This window comes from Pezoporus flaviventris, unplaced genomic scaffold (genome assembly GCF_033815535.1).
Source record: "Pezoporus flaviventris isolate CSIRO_AGI_PZ_B2104156 unplaced genomic scaffold, CSIRO_AGI_Pfla_v1 ptg000007l, whole genome shotgun sequence".
Classification (NCBI taxonomy): Eukaryota; Metazoa; Chordata; class Aves; order Psittaciformes; family Psittacidae; genus Pezoporus; species Pezoporus flaviventris.
Genome location: NW_026892555.1, coordinates 39,647,199 through 39,669,605, shown reverse-complemented (window position 1 = coordinate 39,669,605; position 22,407 = coordinate 39,647,199). Strand labels below are relative to the sequence as shown.

Below are 22,407 nucleotides of genomic sequence, written 5' to 3'. Positions count from 1 at the left end.
CAATTTCAGAATAAAAGAATATCCTTTAGACTTAACTAAAAAGAAGAAGATTAATGTAGCTGCTCTTAAATTGTGTCAGACAAATTTATCAATATATTTATCAGATTTACCATTATAGTTAGCATGTTATAGCAGCGTATGGTACTGTATGATCCAACAGAGATAGTATTTCCATTTAGTCTTCCTAGGCAGCTATACACTGGTAGTTTAAAGGCTTAATATTTCAAAACAAATTCTATTGTACCACTGCAAGTATTCCAGGTCTCTAAAAAAATGGATTCCATAGGTGCCCTACATAACCCACAGAGCGAGGCAGGTGTCTCCTGAGGTTAATTCAGAGCAGAAGCCCAAGACTGGTCAGTCTGTTGCATCTTTCTTTGCTGATAATGTGAAAAGTGAGGGAAATCTTGCATCCTTGTTTATGCACTTTAATTAGTGTCTGAACATAGCTATGTAAAAATGTTTTCCTTCCTCTGTTTTTCATACACACATAGTCCTCAAAAATCTGAGTGCAGACTTGCTAATATTTTCCAGTCTATTATAATTAATACTCAGCTCTGTGTCTATTGAAAATCAGTTCTGCCTGGGTGTCTAACTTTAGAAAGAATATGACAAGTGAGAGAGCCTATAAGGAAAGGAGAAATAAAAGACTGATCAGCAAAGAGTACTGTACCTTCGAGGTCACAAAGTATACAGATACAAGGTACTTACTAAATGTCAAGCTGACTTTGATTTTATAATAGAATTAAAACAAATAGTAAAGGTTCTTCAACAGTCTAGTTATAAAAAGAACCCTAAAAGATGTGTAACTATGCAGGAACAATAGAGTTCAGACTGAGGTGATGAAGGTAAAATCCTAAACAAATAGAACACTTTATCTCTGTTTTCATTAAGGAACCATAACATTGGAAAGGAAAGAAAATCAAAAATTACTAAAGGGAATGAGGTTATTGGAAATCACCAAATCTGAACTGCAAATAAAATTTCAGTCAAACACTGACAACCAAGGGAACCCCAGAATACTGAAGGAACTGGGAAAAAAAAATGACAGAACTAGTAGCAAGTATTTAAAACAATTTTATGAAGACAAAAGGTGTGACTTGAAAATAGCAAAGGTAATACCTCCACCTGAAAAATACAAAGCATAATGTAGGTGCCTATAGATCTTACACTCTTCTCCCGCTCCAGCATCGGGTCTCTCCCATGGGAGACAGTCCTCCACAACTTGTCCTTCCCACGGGCTGTAGTCCTTCATGAACTGCTCCAGCATGGGTCACAAGTCCTGCAGCAAACCTGCTCCAGTGTGAGTTCATCCTTCCATGGAGCCACAAGTCCTGACAGGAGTCTGCTTGAGTGTGGGCTTCCTACAGGGACACAGCCTCCTTCAGGCATACAAACCAAATACACTCTTTTAGACTTAACTAACAAGAAGAAGATTAATGTAGCTGCTCTTAAATTGTGTCAGACAAATTTATCAATATATTTATCAGATTTACCAATATAGTTTGCATGTTATAGCAGCTTATGGTACTGTATGATCCAACAGAGATAGTCCTTCCATTCAGTCTTCCTAGGCAGCTATACACTGATAGTTTAAAGGCTTAATATTTCAGTACTAAAGGGCTAAAAAAATCTTGGATTACACACAGGAGATATAAATTTTCATTTGACTTCCATTTTTTCATGGGTATAATGTAGTTATAATATAATTGTATTTAATGTTCATAGACATGAAAATAGTAGCTATTTATGATTATTCATAAAGTCATAACATGAATTTAATTGAGATAATTTTAAAGATGGTGAGTACTAACTTTTTACATTCACCAAGTCCTGAATTTATGGCACAGATCCTCACCTGATCTAAAGTAATAAAGTTTTATTTGCACTAGTTTATAGTAGGAGACAAAGGTTTGCCTGTTGTGGTTAAGAAGCTGGAATTTACAGGACTATAGATCTAAACTCAGAAAGTCACTGTTTCCATTACTCTAAAATATCCTACTCTACAGAATGGCTAGCTGAAATCATTAAATACATACTTTGCCCTACTTTACATAAGCAGAGCTGTTATCTTAATAAAAAAATGGTCATGCTCAATTCTACACTAGCCCAGGTGACCAAAACCGCTCTGTAGGAGTTATGATTTAAAAAATGGAATGCATGGGTTCGATAGCCCTCAGTTTTTCGTATATTTTATCAACATGAATTAAAACATGAAAACTAGATAAATCAGTGGGATTTTGTTTTGGTGGGTACAAGTTTCTGATCATGAAAACTATCTTGTTGATTGGAGGTTTAATTGAATATCTGTTCAGTATAGAGATAAAGAAGTTATAAGCCTACCTGCTATCAGTCTGCAGTCCTTAAGAGCCCTCAGGTGACCGCCAATTCATCTAGAATGTTTGAGACTAAGTGCCTCAGAACAGACCTTTAGTTTGAGCACAAGCTACTATTCTTTACATTCATTATATTCTTCAATATAATTTTGCAGATTTTGGTGTGGTTTGGGTTTTTTTAAGTAAAACTGCTGGCTTTGAGTTTTTTCTGTGTCCCTAAAGTAGGCAAATTTATGTGCTGTTATATAAGATTATTTTAAATCTCTCGGCAAACATCATTTCACAGAAGAAATAGATAATTGTGATGATCTGTGATAAAAATGTTGCATTTCAAGCACCAAACCAGTTTATCTCATCATCATCTTGCTATAGAATATATGGAGCATATTTTCCTATTCTAACTTAAGTAGCTTCTCAAAAAGTTGAAACAAAAGCTACCCTGCCCTGACCAAAGGCAAACTTTATAACCAGTACTACCTAGTAGAAAATATGCTGCTTTTTAGTAAGAAACAAAATTTAAATCAGCAGAAGAAACATTTATGATGGGAAAAAATCAGCCAATTGGCATGACTCTTCATAAATCTCTAATATGGAACTGGCAGTCTTATCTGCATAATGCTATTGGAGTGGCCCATCTCTAAAGGGTCAGCTATCATTGCAGAAGGGCTGCTGTCCAAATCTGTTTCTCACTAAATCAGTGATAATGAGTGAACCTGTTAAGTGCAAATGCTTTAGCTCAGTGCAAAGGTGGGGATAGGTTGCACTCAGTAATTCAGCCTGTTACAAATTGCTGTATTATTTTGGATATTCAGCAAATCCATAATTTTTTTTCTGCTGTTTTCTGTCAATAGGGACCTGGGATGTCCTTGTCACAACTAGTGATATTTTCTGTAGTTCCATGAATCCTAAAGTATCTCTAAGTGTATGCGGTGGAAAAGGTATCTGTACTTCAGTCATATTCCCCAAAGGATCCCTTAAAAATGGGCAGATTTATGAAACTTCAATTGAACTAAATAAGAAATTCAATACTATATACAAAGTTCGCTTAGAAATTGAAGATGCTGAAGAAGGAGAGAGTTGGTATTGCCGTGAGGTAAAAAAAATCAAAACCTGAAGAAATTACTTACTGTGTCCTTATTGTAAAATTCTCCTTTTTTCATATTCTATGGTTATTGCTTCCAGTTTCTAGTTCTGTCTGAAATGACATAATTTTTAATTTATAAGAGTAAGTGCTCCAGTAACAACAGTTGTATAATGTGGAGACTGCTCAAAACACTTAGTAGAATAGCTATAGATAACAAAAATCTTGTAAACTTAGGTGGATTTCTGGAGGGCATATATACAGATGTGCTATCATCTATAGCATATCCAGCAGTGTCTTTTCAGAACCGTACCCAGTGGCATATATTATAATATTTACATAACTCCAAATTGGCTGTTACATGTTTTGATCCAAAGCAAATAATTAAACCAGACACTAGAAATGCATTTTGATGAAAATGTCTGCCTTTTAAGTTGGCATGTGAAAAAAGAAGTGAATAGCAGAAACGACAATCTTTCTTCTGATGTCCAAGATGCTGAAGCTAAAATCTGACATTGCACTGAAATTGCTGTGGCATTTCACTATACAAAAAATATCTCTATCCTCTTATGCTGGCAAAATAAAAAGAAGTCTAAGGGAAAGAATATCTTTCTTTCAAACTGCACTCACACTTCTGTCCATTAATGTTTGTATTTTGTTCTCATTAAAAAATGGAGGAAAAAAACCAATTTTCCTGTCCATTAGCTGGTAATATTGAGTGAAGCCCCCCAATATTTAAATGGTAGTTTGGTTTTTAATTTAATCTTCATAGCCAGATGAATTAGTCATCTAAAAAATCTGTTGATAAAATGCCTCTTGGATGTTGTAGGAGACAGTGGATCACAGTAAAAAATTCAGAACAGAAACCTGACTTAAAAGCCGTGACATCTGTTAGGCTGTTTTACTTCATTAGCTCAGAACAATGACTCAAAGCTGAGTTAGAAAAAAATCAACATCATTTCTATAAGTAAGGTAAAGATGCACATTTAAATTATGTAGGATTAGAAAGAGAAATGTAAATTGCTAGGGGTTTAGGAAGATATTTCCTTTGTTATTCCACAAATTCCATAGCAGGACTGACTGAATCTTTATATGAAATAACTAGGTTGGTATAAGAGGTTGTGGATAATATCAGTTATTAAAGACAAGTCAGCAGTTTGTTTTCACTGCTGATTAGAACCACAATGTTAATTTCTATGCTATTTTATTTTGCTCTTACAAGATTGCAACTCACAAAGATTTCCCCCTTCTAGTATAAGTAAATGCAGGTGCAGCTGGTTGAATTCCATATTTAAATTCAGAATTCACTTTTATAACCATAACCACAAAATAACTGTCTTAATGTTCTTGAGAAAATTGAAGTCATTATAAAAAAATGTCCAGAAAAAAATTAATTAAGATACGCTTTATTTCTGAAGCATGTAATAGCTAACATCTTTATTCTTGCTTCTTTCACTTCTTGAAAAATAAAGCACAGTAAATGAAATCTGATTTTCAAGGAACTGTTCAGGAATGTAGATGTTAGTATGAAAGGGAAATTGTATTAACATTACACTTTATTAAAAAAAACAACCAAAAAACCTTTTCAATTTGTCTCTCATAATGAAAAATAATTGGAGTGTTTTGAAGACAAAATGATGCCACTATCTCCCAATGACACTTGCTAACCAAAGATGGTTGAGCTTACTGGGTTAAGCATTTTGTCATTTTAGGGAGTTAGGTAATGAAAAATGCATGAGTGAATTCTCTAAGCCCTTTTCAAATCAGGGTTCAGAAAATATGTTTTCTATTAGTATAGCTGGTAGTATCATAGTGTAAGACACATTATTAAAATATGTTCTTATAGTAAGACTAAGCTACTTAGTATCACCCCTTTATTACTTTACATACAGCTTTTCATAGATTAAAAATATTGAATAACATACTCTATATATTCATACAATACATATGTACATATATATACATATACCATAAAGCATTCTAAATTTCTGTTTTCCAGTTTTTCCGAGAAACACTTCATTCTCTTCCTCCCATTACTTCGAATGAGAAAACATTCTGCACTGAAAAATGTTGTGGCATATTGACATTTCTCACAAGCTGAAATGGGCATATTGACTCTTCTTTTTCTTCCATATACTAGATGAATAGGTTACATAAAAGAACCTTTTTAACCATTCCAAATATTTTTCCTCTTACTGCAGTCTCTACAGCAATACTGTTGACAGCATTTTCATTATTTTTAATTGGGAAAGATATTTTTTCCTTCTCTTTTAAAAGTCTGCTTTCAAAAACATTTTTTAAAAACTTTCTCTTCTTTTTTAATATTGAGATGATGCATCATAGCTGTTTAGTAGTATGTCATTTTCTATAGTTTCCATTAGAGCACAACAGATGCTGAAGGCATTTCTTTTTTGCTCTTTGCTAAGGTAAAGCTTCAACACAGAGAAAGCAAAAGTGTTCTCGAATTTCCATTTTGTTGCAACTTTTCAGACGAAGGAGGAAGAGTGGCTGAGCTTCCAGTTCTCACACTTGGCTCTCCTTTTCCAGCAGGTTTGTCAAAAATCAGAAACGACAAAAAATTTGCTCAGTAATGATGTCTGATTTGCAGAGCAGTCCAAAGGATTTAGCAGATATTTTCTATTCATTTTAGCTAGTGATGCACGGCCAGGTCCAAACCCTCCAGTGTTTAAAAAAGAATATCTCAGACCCTGTAACTGAGCATTGTGCATTCAAGTCTGATTGGTATCAGTTTGTGACACATAAAAGAGCAAGCATACAGCCCTGAAAATATTAAAAAAGTTTTGAACAGTACTCAGAGTTCAGCTTCTTCTCAATAATATGATTTGGTTCTTTCCCAGAGGAAACAAAGGAAATACAGAGGAAATAACTCTCATAGTGTAATTTCAGATAAGAAGGAGATCCATGGCCCCTCACAACAGGTCATCTGTTTGTGTTCCTGGAATTTCAGGCATTTTTCTTCTGTGACCTAGCGGTTAAACATCATCAAATTCCTTCATGCAAGTTATGCCTTCACCACCTCAAGACTGGGTTCTTTTAGTTTGCTCTGTGTTTCTTAGTAAGTTTTATAACCAAAGTTAGTGACGAATGGAAGAGCTGTTATCCTAAGTGGGTATTCTGCTGTAAGAATACCATAGTCTCCTCCAAGTGTTTCCCAGGAGTTAAGGGTTTAGATCAATAGTCCAACTAATCTGTGTATTCCTCGCGTTTTCTGCTGTGCTTTCAAAGCTATTCTCAAAAAAATGCACTTGGGCAGAAGCTCCCTGAATACGAATTTGAGAAGAGTAATGCTGGGGTATTCCCTGGGAAGGCTCTTTGTCTTTTAATTTTTTTAGTTTCTTTTTTTCTGGAAGAACACAGGCATTTAAATGTTTACAAATGCTGCTCCTCTGAAAAAGGAGCGTTTAACATGAGGACAGATACTGTTTTCTTTACTTTATCCTGGTATTTTTCCCTCTTTTTCAATTGAATGTTTCGGGGATGCGGCTTCTTTCTTATTCTGGGGGGGCAGATCACCAGGGTGTTATGCATTTCTCTAGGAGTACAAATGGGTACTTAACACAAACAGTCAACCAAGAAATGCTCAGCTGAAGAGTTGTAAGATGACACATCAGAGAACACACAACATTTCTGGAAATCCTCTGCTGAGGCCACTAACTGCAGCTGGTACAGTGTAGAGTGGCCATCCGCTGACTGGACCATAATCCGGAGGAAATACAAAAGTTGCTGTCTTTGTGACAGGGTTCAGCTTCATTTGAACTCCATGAGCCTCAGAGCAGAGATGTGTTTTCTGAATAATTTAGTATCATCCATCACCCAGGAAATGTTTCATAGGACTGTTTGTTACATATTTAAATGTATACAAGTGTGCGGTTGAGTATTATTTACATGCTTTTATAACAATTTATGATGTGTTTCTTGTTCTTTCATTTTCTCTTCTGCCTGTGTTTCAGGCCCACTCACAAGCTATTTAGCTTATTACTCCTTATAATAGTGGTTCTTAGGTTTTAATTACAATGCTTCTATGTGCTTTTCTAAGCATTATAATATAGTTTAGCCCTTTGATCACAGTGGGAAGGACTAAAAATTTATAGTACTAATGTATTAAATAACACATTTTTTAACTGAGTAAGCTTTGGTAAACCTTTGATCTCTTTTTCCCAACAGTGAAAACCTATGTTCTCTATATTACTACGGGAGCATCCCATGGTTCAGAAACTGATGCTGATGTGTATATCATGCTGCAAGGCCTTTTGGGAGATACTGGCAGAAGAAAGTTCATCAGGAAAGGAGATGATAATTTTACTAAAGGAAAGGTACACTTACAATTTATGCATGATATTTTGCATGTTTAGAATCCACTCCAATTCACATGGACTTAATGGCAGTAGGACAGACTCTACAAAGCCCAGTTTGTGATGCTCTGTGATTTTAAGTACATGGGTATATCAATATCTCTATCTTATGTGGGAAATACTGGTGCTTATATAGCTGATGTTAACAATACCGACAATAAAGTTTGCTTTTAGGTTAAATTTTTGCAAATATTGGTGGTCTTCAGTGGCATGCCAGTGTTTTTCCTGTGTATTTGCTGCACAATAGAGCTAAAAAGAGGATCAATTCCCTTTAACAATTCCTTTCTTCCTGTTCTTCAGGCTAAGGCTCCTTTCCCTGGCTATTGCCTTTCCACTGCCAGTCTACCCCTCAATCTGGCTTTTGGTCTCCCTCCAGACAGTCAGCTGCTACCCTTTATAGTTTTCTTAGGTCTACCAAGATGGTTATTCCCTCACTGGGCAGGTGTGAGTCTTGCAGCTCATACACATAGACTAAGGAAAGAGCATCATAGCTGCCAGAGATGCATTTGCCTGTGACATTGTTATTATCGACTGAAATTAGAGGGAATTTAGTGTCTGAATGTGCTGTAGAAATGTGGGACAGATTTACAGCAAGATGCATGTATTTGACAAAAACCCTAATCCCTGTTGGAAGCTCTGGACAGGAGGAGTGAAATTTTCAGCTGAAAAGGTCACAGGATGTTTTAAACATGGAAAAAACAAAGTGTATTTTCTGTGGATCTTTCTTTGAAAACAAATTTGAGGATTAAAACAATTTAAGATTCTGAAAAAGAATCTGTTACAGAATATTGGAGTTGGAAATTCTGAGTTAAAGTTTAGAAGAAGAAACACCAGTGTCTTGCAACCAGAAACACTGATCATATTTTATGTTAGACGGTCCTACCTGTCTTTCTTATAGTGTGTGTACTCTTCTACCTTCCTGAAATCTCAGTGAATACACTGAATACGGTATTCTAACCTGTTCCCCTTTTGGAAATACCAATTAGTAAATTATTTCCTTCTGCTGGTGTTGGCTCACAGATGAATGAGAATTTCTCTACGGAAGCAAGCTTGCAAATCAGCTTAGATTGATAACCAAAGCAGACGCGTGATATGTAGGATTAGGAGCTCAGCTCGTAACTACCTCCAGCTTCATTAATTCAGTGGGAGTTGAAGAGGGTCATTATCTTACTGGATTTTGCCTACTTGAAATGCTTATTCATAAGAAAGGGGGGAGAGTTTAAATCTTTATTTTTAAGGGACAAAATACTTCTGTATGAGGGTACTCAGTTTGGACAAAGGCACATTTGTCTTCCCTAATGTTGTAATTCAGGTTGTGGCTTATTGATAACTGATTTAATTGGATTTTAGAGCTGCAGTTCTTTTGTCCTTATGAAGTAAAGTTAGTTTAATGTAAATTTTACTGGATTTCTCCTTAAATCAGAATTCCACAAGTGAGCAATCTGATTTCCAGACTGGTAGTTTTTAATGAAGAGGGAGCCAGGGATGCATAAACACAAGTGTTCCTGAAGAGAACAGAAATGAACTAGAAAGATTTATAACCTGAAAGGTGTTTTTATAGTATTAGTGTGGCACAGAATTTTTCTGTTTTACAGAGTAAGAGGCAGAACTAGCCTGTACCTATCTCTTCATTACTTACTTGGCATTTTATAGGAACAGTGTGCGAATGTAACACAGTATCCTTATATTTCTGAAAATAGATATCAGCATAGGAATATTTTAGGGCCCTAAAAAGAAATATCTTGTAGATAAGTAATAGAGAAACACAGAAAAGTATTGATTTTCTCCTTGTTCAGTGAAAATAATTTGGTTAATTGACAAAGCATAAATTGATACTGCAAGCGTGACTCCTGCATTTGCAGCAACATTTTGCTGATGACATGTTTTGGAAAGTTCCCAATGTTTTCTTTTCTTTACTTATATTCTCCAAAAAGACTCTCAAGTGTAGAGCATCTCTTTCTATACCAACCCAATCACATATTGTGCCAAGCACCCCTGCAGTCAGAGAGTCTGGACTTGGTGGTTTAGGGGGTTTTGGAGTATAACAGACAGAATCTGCCTTCTGAATCTTAACAGTTGTTCTGACATTTTAAAATGTGCTTTTCCTTGCAATAATTTTTCCCCTGACTATACAGTAACAGCTAGTGAACTGGAACAGTGTTTCTGTTAGAAATCACATCAAAATATGGTGTTAATCTCACAGAATGTCAGGGCTGCCACAAGCAACAGTTTAGCAATGCAGAAATACATAAAAACGTTTAAATATTCAGGGGAATTTGCAGTGGATTGGAGATATGTTTCTTTCATTTAACAGATCTTTTATTTACATGAGCTGAGTTACATGATAGTAAAAGACTGAATTAACTTATATCTGAAAGGTTGTTTTGTGTCTTTCCAAAGTCCTTACACCTGTGAAACCTTCAGAGAATTGACAGATCATAAAATCATGGAATGGTTCAGGTTGGAAGGGACGTTAAAGCTCATCTGATTCCAACCCCCCTGCCATGGGCAGGGACACCTTCCACTAGACTGGGCTGCTCAAAGCCCCATCCAACCTGGCCTTAAACACTGCCAGGGATGGGGCAGCCACAGCTTCTCTGGGCAACCTGTGCCAGTGCCTCGTCACCCTCACAGTGAAGAATTTTTTCCTTAATTAAAATTGGATTTAATCTAAATCCACCCTGTTTCAGTTTGAAGCCATTCTGCCTTGTCCTGTCACTACATGCCCTTGTAAAAAGTCTCTATCCAGATTTCTTGTCAGCCCTTAAGGTACTGGAAGTAAAAAGTCTCTATCCAGATTTCTTGTCATCCCCTTAAGGTACTGGAAGGCTGCTGTAAGGTCTCCCCAGACTCTTTTCTCCAGGCTGAACAAAGTAATGAATAAGTGATAAAGTGATGTGCATGATATTATTAATTCACTGGTAAGTTCCCTGTAGCTCACCCCATGTCTGAGAGAGCAGCTGAGCTTCTGATGATCTATTCAGACAAACGAGCGTGAGAACTAGTGCTGCGAGAACTTTATTCTTTAAAATTACTATGACACTGATGCCTTGTTTGATGTTCTCCTAAAACTGTGAGGGTAGACAAAGCAATCTTGGCGCACTTCTTACAGTTCAGCTTTCATGAAATCCTAATAGTATTTATTCATACTTCATGAGTCACTTTAGGGCTGATAAATGTTACCTGCTACAAACACTTTCTTGAACAAAGTATACTCAGTGCAGACATTCTGGAAATAACAGGGCCCGTTTTTGTGAAATCCATACAATACCTCCATATTGCTTCTGGCACCCAACATTTTTAAGCGAATAAAATTCTTCATGCTTCTTTATGTGGTCTTTTATAGACTTGCTGTGTACTCTGTCATATGGCTGTGAGTTACCCACAGATTGCCTCTTCGAAAATGGCTTTTTTTTCAGATCAATTCGACCAAAGCCAGTAAACTACAACTGAATATGTTATGACTGATATTTAAGTATTTTAATCTCGGTATGATGAGAGCGAACAGTATTTTAAGTCTTCTAAGTTACTGAAGCAGTAAAATCTCTGTGAATATTTACTTCATTCTATTAGTTGTCGAAAAGATATATCCTTTATCCTGCCCTATATTTAGACATTAACTGCTCAGGTTGGTACCATGGTAACTGCAGCACATACAAAAATTGTCAGTGGAAGGTGACTGTTGGTGTTCAATTTCAGTACTCACAGATTATGCATTGGCAATTTTAAAAAAATTACTTCAAGAAAAAATCAATGTGTTCCAGAATATACTAAGAAGGGTCAGAATGTGGGACAGTGTACTGTGAGACAGTGTACTGTGAGATAGAGTCCTGTGGCCACTAGCAGGAACTCAATATTCGTATGCAGTGTCCACATCCCATCCCATCTAGAATGCTAATGTTTTGTGACTGCAGAAAAACCTTATCTTATGGAAAGCCTATCTGACATGATTAAATAATTGCGAAATGCCATCGATCCAATCATAGTAGTATGCTGTTGGCAAAGTTATTATAATACAGACATGAACACTAAAATGCTCTGGTCATCATAGGATCATAGAATCATTTAGCTTGGAAAAGACCTTTAAGGTCATCAAGTCCAACTGTTAACCTAGCACTGCCAAGATCAACACAAACTATGGCCCTACATGTCTTTTAAATGCCTCCAGGGATGGGGACTCCACCACTTATTTGGGCAGCCTGTTCCAATGCTTGACAACCCTTTTGGTGAAGAGTTTTTTTTCCCAATATCAACTCTAAACTTCCCCTGGTACAACTTGAGGCCATTTCCTCTTGTCCTATTGCTTGTTACTTGGGAGAAGAGACTGACCCCCACCTCACTACAACCTCCTTTCAGGCACTTTAGAAAGTGATAAGGTGTCCCCTGAGGCTCCTTTTCTTCAGGCTGAGCAACCCCAGTTCTCTCAGCAGCTTCTCATAGGAGGTGTTGTCTGAAAACTTCCTAAGGGTGCACACAACCCCCTCATTCACATCATTTGTAAAAATAATAAACTAATTGAAAAAAGTAATTGATAAAAATATTAAACAGAACTGACCCCAAATTCCCTGGGGAGCACCACTCGGGGGCAGCTGCCAAATGGATTTAACTCCACTACTCTTTGGACTTAGCTACCCAGCTAGGTTTTTACCAAGAATCAAAAACTCTATCATTTAATGATCAATATGGTGAAGGCAGACTCCAACCATCACATCACCCACAAGTCCTTCACTGTTCACAAACAACAGGACCAGTGGGGCACCTTCCTCATTTGGCTCCTCCACCAGCAGTGTCAGGAAGTTATTTTCCACATGCTCCAGGAACCTCCTGGACTGTTTCCTCTCTGCTGTATTGTACTTCCATTGGACATCTGGCAAGTTGAAGTCCCTATGAGAACAATGGCTAGCGATTGTGAGACTTCTCCCATCTGCTTACAGAATATTTCATCTGCATCTTCATTCTGGTTGGGTGTGCTATATCAGACTATCATCGTGATATCTGCATTGTTGGCCTTTCCCCTAATTCTTACCCATAAAAACTCAACCCTCACCATCATTAAACTCTGGACACTTGCCTTTCCCTCCTTGCCTATCCCTTGTGAAGGGGATAGCCATCGATTGCAGCACTCCAGTTGTTTGAGTTATCCCACCATGTTTCCCCAATGGCAACTGTGTCATAGTTTTCTTGCTGCACAGTGGCTTCCAGCTCCTCCTGTTTGTTGCCCATGTTGTGTGCACTGGGGTAGAAACACTTCAACTGGCCCATTGGTCTGGCCACCTCTTCATGGGGGGAAGCCCTGTTCCTACACTAATTCTAATTCTCAGGCACTTCTGTGGTTTCTAACAGATCAAGAACCATTGCATCTTTGCTGCCACATGGATCTCCATCCCCTGCCTCTACTGAGATGACAGACCAAAGGACCTCACTAGCATGCTGTCTGGCATGCTGCCCCCAAGCTTATCTCTAGTGAGCCTGGTTTTATCCCTTTCCCCCTCCAAATCTAGTATAAAGCTCTTTTCATGAGCTCTGCTAACTCTGTACAAAGATCCTTTTCCACCTTTGGGACATGTGTACCACATCAGTTGCTAGCAGGCCTGGTGGTGTGTAAACTGACCCATGCTAAAAAAAAACCCAAATTCCACCAGTGATACCAGGCTCAGAGCCAGGTATTTAACTGTTGGCTATTCTTGTTTCTTCCCTCACAATTCCCTACAACTGGAAGGAAGAGGAGAGCACTCTGATCTGTTAACCAGTCATCCAAAGGCCCTGGAGTCTCTCTTGATTGCCCTCAGACTCGATGCAACTCCAGCCTAACACTGCCCAATGGATTAGAGCTGTGCAAATCATTAATTTTGGTTTCTTGACATTCTTGCAGGAAAAAAAAAAAAAAAGTAAAAATTTGTTGCCAAAAATTAAAAGTTGGACAAAATTAATTAACACTGAATCTAATGAGTTGAGAGAGGGTGGTTTTCTGTCTGCATAGAGCTCCAAAATAAATTACTGAAATTTCATTTCTAAAGCTGAAATACATCTCACCTGGCTTTAGTTGACTTTAGGGTACACATTTGTTCTAATGTGATGATTTGAGCTGCTTCTGCAGAAAGGGAGTGAAGTAGATGTTTCCAGGTGATTACCTTCTCTCTTTATTTGGACATTTATCTTAAAATGAAATTAATTACCCTCAGAGAGTGCCAGCTGCTTTCTCAAGATTTTACGGGGAAATTGTCTGACTATACTTAGTTTAGATAGGCAAAGTTGAGCAAGTGAATCCTATGCCACATTTATTTCATTTTTTTTTAATAAACAAGATTTTTTAAAGATAAAATACAGCTGACTTCATTAGCTTGATTTGTCAAAAATCTCAAAATAGTTATGGTAAATCCAAGACTGCATTTTTCAGCAAATGAAGTATTCAACCATTTTCCTCGATGCAGCAAGAACTGAATTAACTTCAATTCAGGTTAAATAGTTTAGAAAATGTATTTAACTCAGAGTGAAGGGATTTCAGTGATGAAGTGCTCATCTAGTTGGAAAATTGTTTCAAAGCTTAAATATGATTTTTTTATTATTTATTTATTTTCTTCTAATATTCACACTGTTTTCTGTCTAAATTTGTTAAGCTTTAACTTGTAGGAACTGGATTTTGTCATGCTTTTGACTGTTAGCCTAGATAGCTCTCTCACACCAAATTTCTGCTGCCTTTGACAGGTACTTATGACAGTAAGCAAATCAGTATGCCTTTGACAAGTTAAATAGATTAGGCTGCTTGATTCACTGGAAGGCGGGTTTTCCAGTGATTTATTAATGCTCACAAATCCCAAAGCACCGTACTTCAACTGTCATAACTATCAATTGTTTTTGCATTATCTCTATTCTTGCAGTTAGCTCATGAAAATATTAAAGACCATAAGCTTATTGACTGGCCTCACTACAATGAAAAGTGCTTGGAAATATTCTCCACTTGCAATTGTACTTAGAGACTTACCAGTTAGATATTTTATTATCCCATTATCAGCCAGTTTGTGTTTACCTGAGAATAATTTAAATATTGGATTATGGTGTCTTAATCAAAACATTACACAACCATATGTATTACTAAAGGTGAAGAAAATTACATCCATCCTATTTTCTTTGCCTGCTAAACCAGATCTCAAACTTAGTAAATCAGTCCAATAATCAGGCTGCATCATATGGGTTTGAATTTGTGCAAAGCGATGTCTGTCTTCAGGGCTTTTTGTTTGGTTTGGTTTCATTTTTATGCTCCATTGTGTAATATGTGTGTTTACATACTTGGCTATGGCTCATTGTTGGGGGGCAGGCAGAGGGAGATAAGGAGTGAGCGAGAAGCTATGTGGTTCTGAGTTACCAGCTGGGCTTAAACCACGACACTGATGATATTGGTCTCTGTAGCAGTCCTTTGGCATTTTATTAAATGCATTTTACTTGAGGTCTAATTGAAACATCTTTTTACAAATTAGCTGAATGGTCATAGATGCTGATTACTACAATGTACCGCTATTCTTCCTTACTCCTGTTGCTGTTCTATGCATACAAATCCTATTTCAAAAAGATTCCGTTCCAGTTATACTAACCAAATTAACATATGGTCTGTTCAGAGCAAATATTATTTGTTCTTTTTTAGTGTCCCTATTCTATCATTTATTCTTCAATAATCTTGTTGAAGATGGATGAACCACGGTAATTACAGGGTATCAGAAACTTCTAATTATGCATTCATTGTAATTTAAATTAATTTTTTAAAAACATAAAGATAATTTTTTTCAATTAATTTCTGGATGAGAATTTAACATAAAACAAAAATCTATTTAAGAAAAGATGTAAATTTAGGAGGAATTTGGGTTTGGCTTTTTCAAATGCATTGGAAAACCTATTTTTAAAGAAACATTTGGACAGAACACAGACTACATGGTGCTGAAGTCACAGTCAGATGCACTGTTCCTCCATCCACTGAGCGGGGCTAAGACAGTAGTGTGCTATTAGTGCCTCTCACCACTGCTGCTTGCCACCCGCTGTTTCCATTCCTTCAGCGTGCTGGGACAGTGACATTCATTTACTCTGTCCAAATGTTTATTTAGTTTAAGCAATTAATACTGTTAATAATTTAGGCTTTTTCACTTCATCTATCTTGACAAAATTTAGCTGGAGAGAAGCTGATCATGTGGTTATGCTGGCACAGCTAAAAAGGTGAATATCTCTATCTGAGAGAAGGGGATGTGACAAGCGTTTGGGACAGGGTGGATGAGTTCAATTCAACACAGCTGAAATAGCCACAGTCTGAAGCAAATATCATTTGCTTGCTTCTACAGGAGTGTTCAGACACTGTTTTTGATTTGGTCTCAGTGTTACTATGGCCTTTATTTTGCCTCCCAGTGCTAAAACTCTTGTTTTCAGTGGAATTTCTCCAGATTAAGAAGTGAGATCAAAATCATCAGGCAGCAAATCAATAAGTTTGCTAAGTTTAATAGCAAAGGTCCTTTACCTAGACATTCTAACTCCTTTTCAATAAAAGCCTATTAAAATGATAGTAACATTAGCAGTGTGGGAAATCACTTGTGCATACAGGTTGATGAAATGAAGCATATGGTGTGTCTTGACTTGCCATTTTCTGTTCAGTTGGGAATATCATCATTAACCAATCATCAACCCTAAATACGAAGCCTATAAAATGATTGGCATTTATAAAGGTAAATATTGCACAATGACTGTTCAAATGCTGCTTTTGTTACAAGAGCTATTGCAACTGCTGCAGACAGTGATATGTTGCCAGCACTGACACTGAAGCGTACTGAATATTAAGTCAAACTTCATCATAGATTTAAAGGAAATGCTGAAAAGATGGGTCCCAGGATAAAAAAAAAAAAATGCAACTTTGAAGAGAATCTGAAAAGGAGTTATCAAAAATTAAACTTGTAATAGTCTGGAAGGGTTGCTGGAATAATTGGTTTTAAGGAATTTTTCTGTGCTTATTCTCTTATCCAAGAAATATGAAAAGTGTCAGTTCTGGTTTTGCTAAGGCAGCTCTTCCGGGTCACAGAGTAAGTATGGCTCTCACATTGTCCATCTCAGCTGCTTAGTCTTGGAAAATATCTTTCTCTCTCCAGACAGTGTTAATTAATAAAATTTAGTGGGCTGTACATACACATAAATTGTTTTAATATTATTCTGAGAAAATTCAATATAAATTATGCTGAATTAAAAAGTATGTATTATTATAAATATTTAAGGTGACTTTTCTCCATCCAAACCTAATTTGCTAGTAGTAACTAAAAACCAATTAACATTTTTCCCTAAGGGAAAATGAAAGGATTTTATACTCTGTAGGTTTAACTATCTTCTGTTTGGTTCCTCCTTCTCTGACTCTTCTTGCAGAGGAAGTAAGCCTCCCCTAGCTTTAAAGCTCCCTGTTTGTGAATCAGGTGAGAGATGGAGTATCATGTAGCATACAAGACCGTTCAACAACTTCAACATTTCCTATGTTTTATGACTAATCTGTGGTCTGAAATTAATCCACAAAAATATTAGCTAAATTATTAATAATAATCCAATTTCTTAAAATTGTAATGAAATACATGTCATAATATGTCTGTTTTCAGATAGCTTGTGAGGAGGAAAGTGGATTAAATTTGGCAAATAAATTATCTATAGCAAACTGTTCATCTTGCTGTAGCAATTATAGTAGCTGTTCTTTCTCTGTTCTTTTTTTGGTTTCTTGACTAGAATTACAGGATGTAGATTTTCAAATGTAAAGAAAACATAAAAAGAAAATGTAATCTTGTCTGTGAAGTGAGTTTATCCCCGTGGTCACCATTCCTACTTTCGTTAGTAGTTTTTCAACTTGCAGTTTCTTAGATGGCTGAATCATCTGCAAATTTGACCATGGTTTTCTGAGACGTTACGTCTCTAAAACAGGATCGTTAAAACTGCACATCGACAAATGATAAAGTAGCGTGGTTTTCACCCATCTTCTAGGCCTGTGTATTTTTAATACATTTTATTTAACAAGACATTTTTTTTTAGTCAAGCATGATGTTATAACTGTACCAATCCAAATAAAAATAGAACAAAGCAGTGATCAAACTTTGGCACAGTTAAGGTGAATTAAGAGTTCAGATTAATGGCATTCAATCATCAAATTTGTCCAATAGGCAATAAAATATAAATGTGGTGTTGACACTGAACATTACTGGTTTGATTTAACTTTGGAAAATGTGAAGAGAAGCCTCTTCCCCTGCAGTCCTGTGCTCCATCTGGAATTTCAGCCCAATGTATTTCCCCTGCTGTCACAGGACATTATACTGAGGACCTTCACTTTCATCTTACACTTTTGCCCGTCTAAATTCACTAAGCAGCTGATAAAAGCGATTCATTTTAAGGAAGTATAGTTATTCCTGTGCCTTGTTAACATTTTTTATTTGAAATCATTGTCAGTTTGCTGTTCTCATTTTCCCATTTCACATGACAACTTAGGGGTGACAGTCCAGTTGTGATGGTTAGGTAATACACTGTAGCAGTTTTTGAATAACACTACCTTTCAGTCTAGAAGAAGCCATGCAGTAATTCAGTGACAGGTTGGTGATTATTTTTAGTAAACTGTTAAAAGTGTAGCTCACAAGCGCACACATTCACATTAACATGTACATACATTAATGAAAAATAAGAAAAAAGTTAAAAAGTTTTTTTTTTTTTTATATTTCTGGGGATTCTTTTTTAAATGGGTGGTCAAATATTATCTGCAATTTCGAGTTCAATATTTTAACTTATGGTGGATCTTATTATGTTGCAAACTGGTCAAGCCGGTCTTGGTGACAAAAGTCTTTTATCAATTATTCACCAGGAAAAACTGTCCAGGGAAAACGCATAACTGTGGCTGGTGGAGCAAGAGAATTGCTTTTCTCTGTTTCATCTCTGCATAATCCTTTGTATAAGGATTACTGCCCTTTTACTCTGGCTGAGCAGCTTCAGTGTGAATTATGTTGGGAGGACTTCCCAGGACTCAAGTGGGTTTGCTTGTTACTGCAAACCAATCCCCTCAAAAATATCTTTGTATCTTTAAATCATGCTAGAAATTCAATAACAAATAACCTAGATTTTACCAGTCATCAACCCTAATAGAAAGGAAATGATAATTCATAAATCTATAAAGCAAAACAAGTGGAAGGTCTCTATGCCAAGAAATTAATCTCTGTTTTCCAGCTGAGTAAGTAGGTGTAGGACCCACAAAAAGCCAAAATCACATACTGTGAAAATGTTTCATGTCTGACATCTCACGATTTTCTTTAGGCATTTCAGGTTCTAAATATTTTGAAACTACTGTGGACTTTTTAACTGATAGAGTATAGTAAAACTTATTTAAACATACCTTTGCTACCTTTCTGTAATTTCAATTGCATATATTAAAATTAATCCTACAAGTTAATTCAAATCTGGTACCAAATTTGTCATTCTTTTCTAAGAGAATAAAATACTGCTCTGTGATGTTTACTTCCGTCTTTATCACTCCCTGCATTTCATCCCTCAAACAGGAGCCTTGGGGGAATCTATTTTGTTGAGAGTAAGAGGCGTTTAGAATGGTACCCCTGTAAATCATTAAGTGTGAAATTTGGGAAGGAGAATCCCTTCAGGAATTGAGCAGAAGCAACTGATTGATCTTTGTAGGGAAACAGGTGGTTTAGCAGCAAATTGCAGAACTACAAAGGGAATACTGCTTAATGCAGGTGTTTAGCATCTTTAAACTTGTAATCTCTGATTCTGTTGGTATTTATTGAATTAATGAAAAAAGTTATTTGTATTTTCCTCCCTCTTTCACATTTTAATATATGCTGTTAATTAAATTTGGTGGTTCTGATTCCATATATGGTTTTGAATCTCAATTTTTCAGGTGGATGTTTTTCAAATAGAAGCAGTAGATGTTGGGACTCTGAAAGAAGTAGTGGTCGAAAAAGGGAAAGGCACTGACTGGCTTCTGGAGAAGATTATTGTGAAAGAGTCAGCAGCTTCAGGGACAGAAACCTTGTTTATGGCTCAAACATGGCTAAAAGACAGACGTGATGGAAAAAGATTTGCCTCAGTAACTCTGAATGCCACAGGTCGATATTATCTTCAAGCTACCATTTGCTAAGAAATTAATTCAAAGCTGCAGAATGCAGTTATGTGATTTGCTTCTATAAACAAGTTATGGTTTAAATGTTTCAGTAGAACATTGTCAATTAGTGCATCTGAACACTGTTGGGTTTTAGTACCATTTAATAACTACTATTTGCCAGAAGATAACTTCTGCTTTGTTACTCCAGATTTACAGTGGCATAAATGGAAAATAATTTTTTATGTTCTTTTTACAAACTAATGCCTGAGTCTTGTACTTTGCCATTTACACAAACAATTTTTTAAGCTTCAAATACCTCTTCTGGCTACTTGCTAGGCATAGTGAAAATAAGGTAAATAGTGGGGGCAAACTGTCTTTACACAGTAGAGAAAATGCCTCCATTGTATTCAGAAGACTGTTTTACATTATTTGTGCCATGCTGTTCGGATAGCTTTTGCCAGAATCTGGACACACTTTTAATGGACACCATGTGAGCAATCAGTCCACAGAGGAGCAGTTTTGACCTGACCTCACTGCTTATGACTGACTGCAATCTTTGTCAAGACAAGAAGGGAATGTGTACCCTACCCCACTCTGCTGTGGTTTCAATACAAGCACAATTTGGTGCGCACAGCACACCCCAACCGAATCAGTGGGTAGCCGAAGCCCAGAATGCACATTTAAGGCTGATGTATTTCTTATGATCCTGCCCCTGAGAGGTGTAAATAAAGACTGTATATGAGCCCTTAAATTACAGAAAATATTTTAGCTCTTTTTCCTCCTATGAGGGCATCTCTGCTTGTTGTAGTTTAGTTTGCATGATGGTGCTTGTCCAGCAATAGCCTATTGAGAATGAGTAGAGCCACAGCGCAATCCATTTCCTCTGCTCTTATCATCCCTAACTTTTGATCTTTTGAAATCTGGAGAGAAAAAGAGGAAGCTATTATGGTGGAAAGCAAATAATTTCATCTTTCTTTTAGATTGTAAGTTGGGACTTTTCTGAATAAAATATAGGAATATTTAGTGTGTTTAAGGTTGTATGTATATGTGTATGTTTCTGTTTCTACTAGAATGCACTGATTTGGTAAAAGAAGAAAGTGAGGTTTATAATACAATAATTGACAAATCCAGACTTGGTTGTGCTCTCAAAATAAGGATTTTCATCTCTAGTTCAGGCCTCTATCAAATTATTCTAAGTAGTTTTGGTCTATAACAAATCCCACTGAAATCAGTGGGAGCTGCTAGCAGTGGGAGGAACATCAGCTGCTAAAATGGGCATTAAATACATCTAATTATGTCTGATATATCCAGAGCGTAAGTTGTTTACACGAAACAGAAATTATTTAAAATGAAAAATACTTGAATCTTCACGTCACAGCGATTTTATAGTAAAAAGCTAGCTCTAGAGTCAGTTCATTAAATAGGATGATATGTAGGAGATGATGCTTAAGTAGAAAATCACATTGTATACTTCCTAGTTAAATCTTTAATCTAAATGATATAATAGTCAATTGCCTCAGTAGAGATGAATACAGGCATTTATTACCATTTAGACACTGTTCTATAAAAGTATTAATTTGGTCTTCAATCTTTTTTTTTAATTAGAAACTCAGGAGAGAAAAAGCACTTCTGCCTGGCCTTTAGGAAAAGAGCAAATGAATTCAGGTATCTCTTCTGCCATTACATTGACTGTTTTATTCACTAGTTCTGAAATAATAATGTGAGAATATTTTCACCACAATACATCATTACACTTACTAGTACTGACAATATTTCCCCCTTTGTAATAGTAAGAAATGGAAATATATGCAGGGAGCTGATCAGCACCCAGATGAAGTGCTTATAATATTAATGCTCCCCATGTAGGCTGAGACATGTCTTGGGAATTTTATCTCAGGTACCCTAGTTAATATCTGAGAACAGAAACATCTTTAATCTATTTTTTTCTTTTTGTTTTCCTTATTTTGTTTGTTCAGAAGGCAGATGGAGGATTTATTTCACAAAATATCAAGAAGAAAAATATACAGACTTTGAAAAGTTGTCAGAAATTTTATCCAAGTTGGTTATGGTTTTTTATGGAAGCAACGGCAAGTCGAATCTAGTTTCCATGGAAAAAAAAGTGGAACATCGGGCTAAGAACCAAATAACATATGATGTAAAATAATCTATACATTTGTCTATATTTAAATTTTGAGTTTATTTTTAGAGAAAATAATCATGTAGTGCTGTAAATATTGCAGATATTATTGTTCAAATAGTCAAGAAAAGCAGAACTGAAATATTCAGTTGCAAACTAGATTTTATTTTTAATTTTTGGCTTTCTCAAGTTCATGATGATCAAGGGTATTCTATAATTTTTTTTTTGACAACAAATAGTCATAGTTAATAATGCATATCAATTTAAATGGCATTAACAGTAAGTGTGCACATTTAGAAATCAGTGCAGTATGTAATTTGAATTTGATAGAATAATTACAATGAATGGCCCTAGAGTACAAAGCTAATAGTTCCATAAGT

The 22,407-nt window shown here is 36.1% G+C and overlaps 1 protein-coding gene across 3 annotated transcripts in view; it reads left to right on the top strand.

Moving 5' to 3' along the window:
- RP1 (RP1 axonemal microtubule associated) overlaps positions 1-22,407 on the top strand; it is a 214,814-nt gene that overhangs the window by 173,811 nt on the left and 18,596 nt on the right. Inside the window, exons 46-51 of one of the 3 annotated variants that reach the window (XM_061448476.1) lie at positions 3,188-3,429; positions 5,844-5,967; positions 7,603-7,751; positions 19,687-19,894; positions 21,496-21,555; positions 21,870-22,045. In XM_061448476.1, coding sequence (XP_061304460.1) covers positions 3,188-3,429; positions 5,844-5,967; positions 7,603-7,751; positions 19,687-19,894; positions 21,496-21,555; positions 21,870-22,045 — 959 coding nt within the window. Of the gene's footprint in view, positions 1-3,187; positions 3,430-5,843; positions 5,968-7,602; positions 7,752-19,686; positions 19,895-21,495; positions 21,556-21,866; positions 22,046-22,407 lie in introns of all 3 variants that reach the window. The other 2 variants (XM_061448474.1, XM_061448477.1) reach the window with 2 other exon arrangements.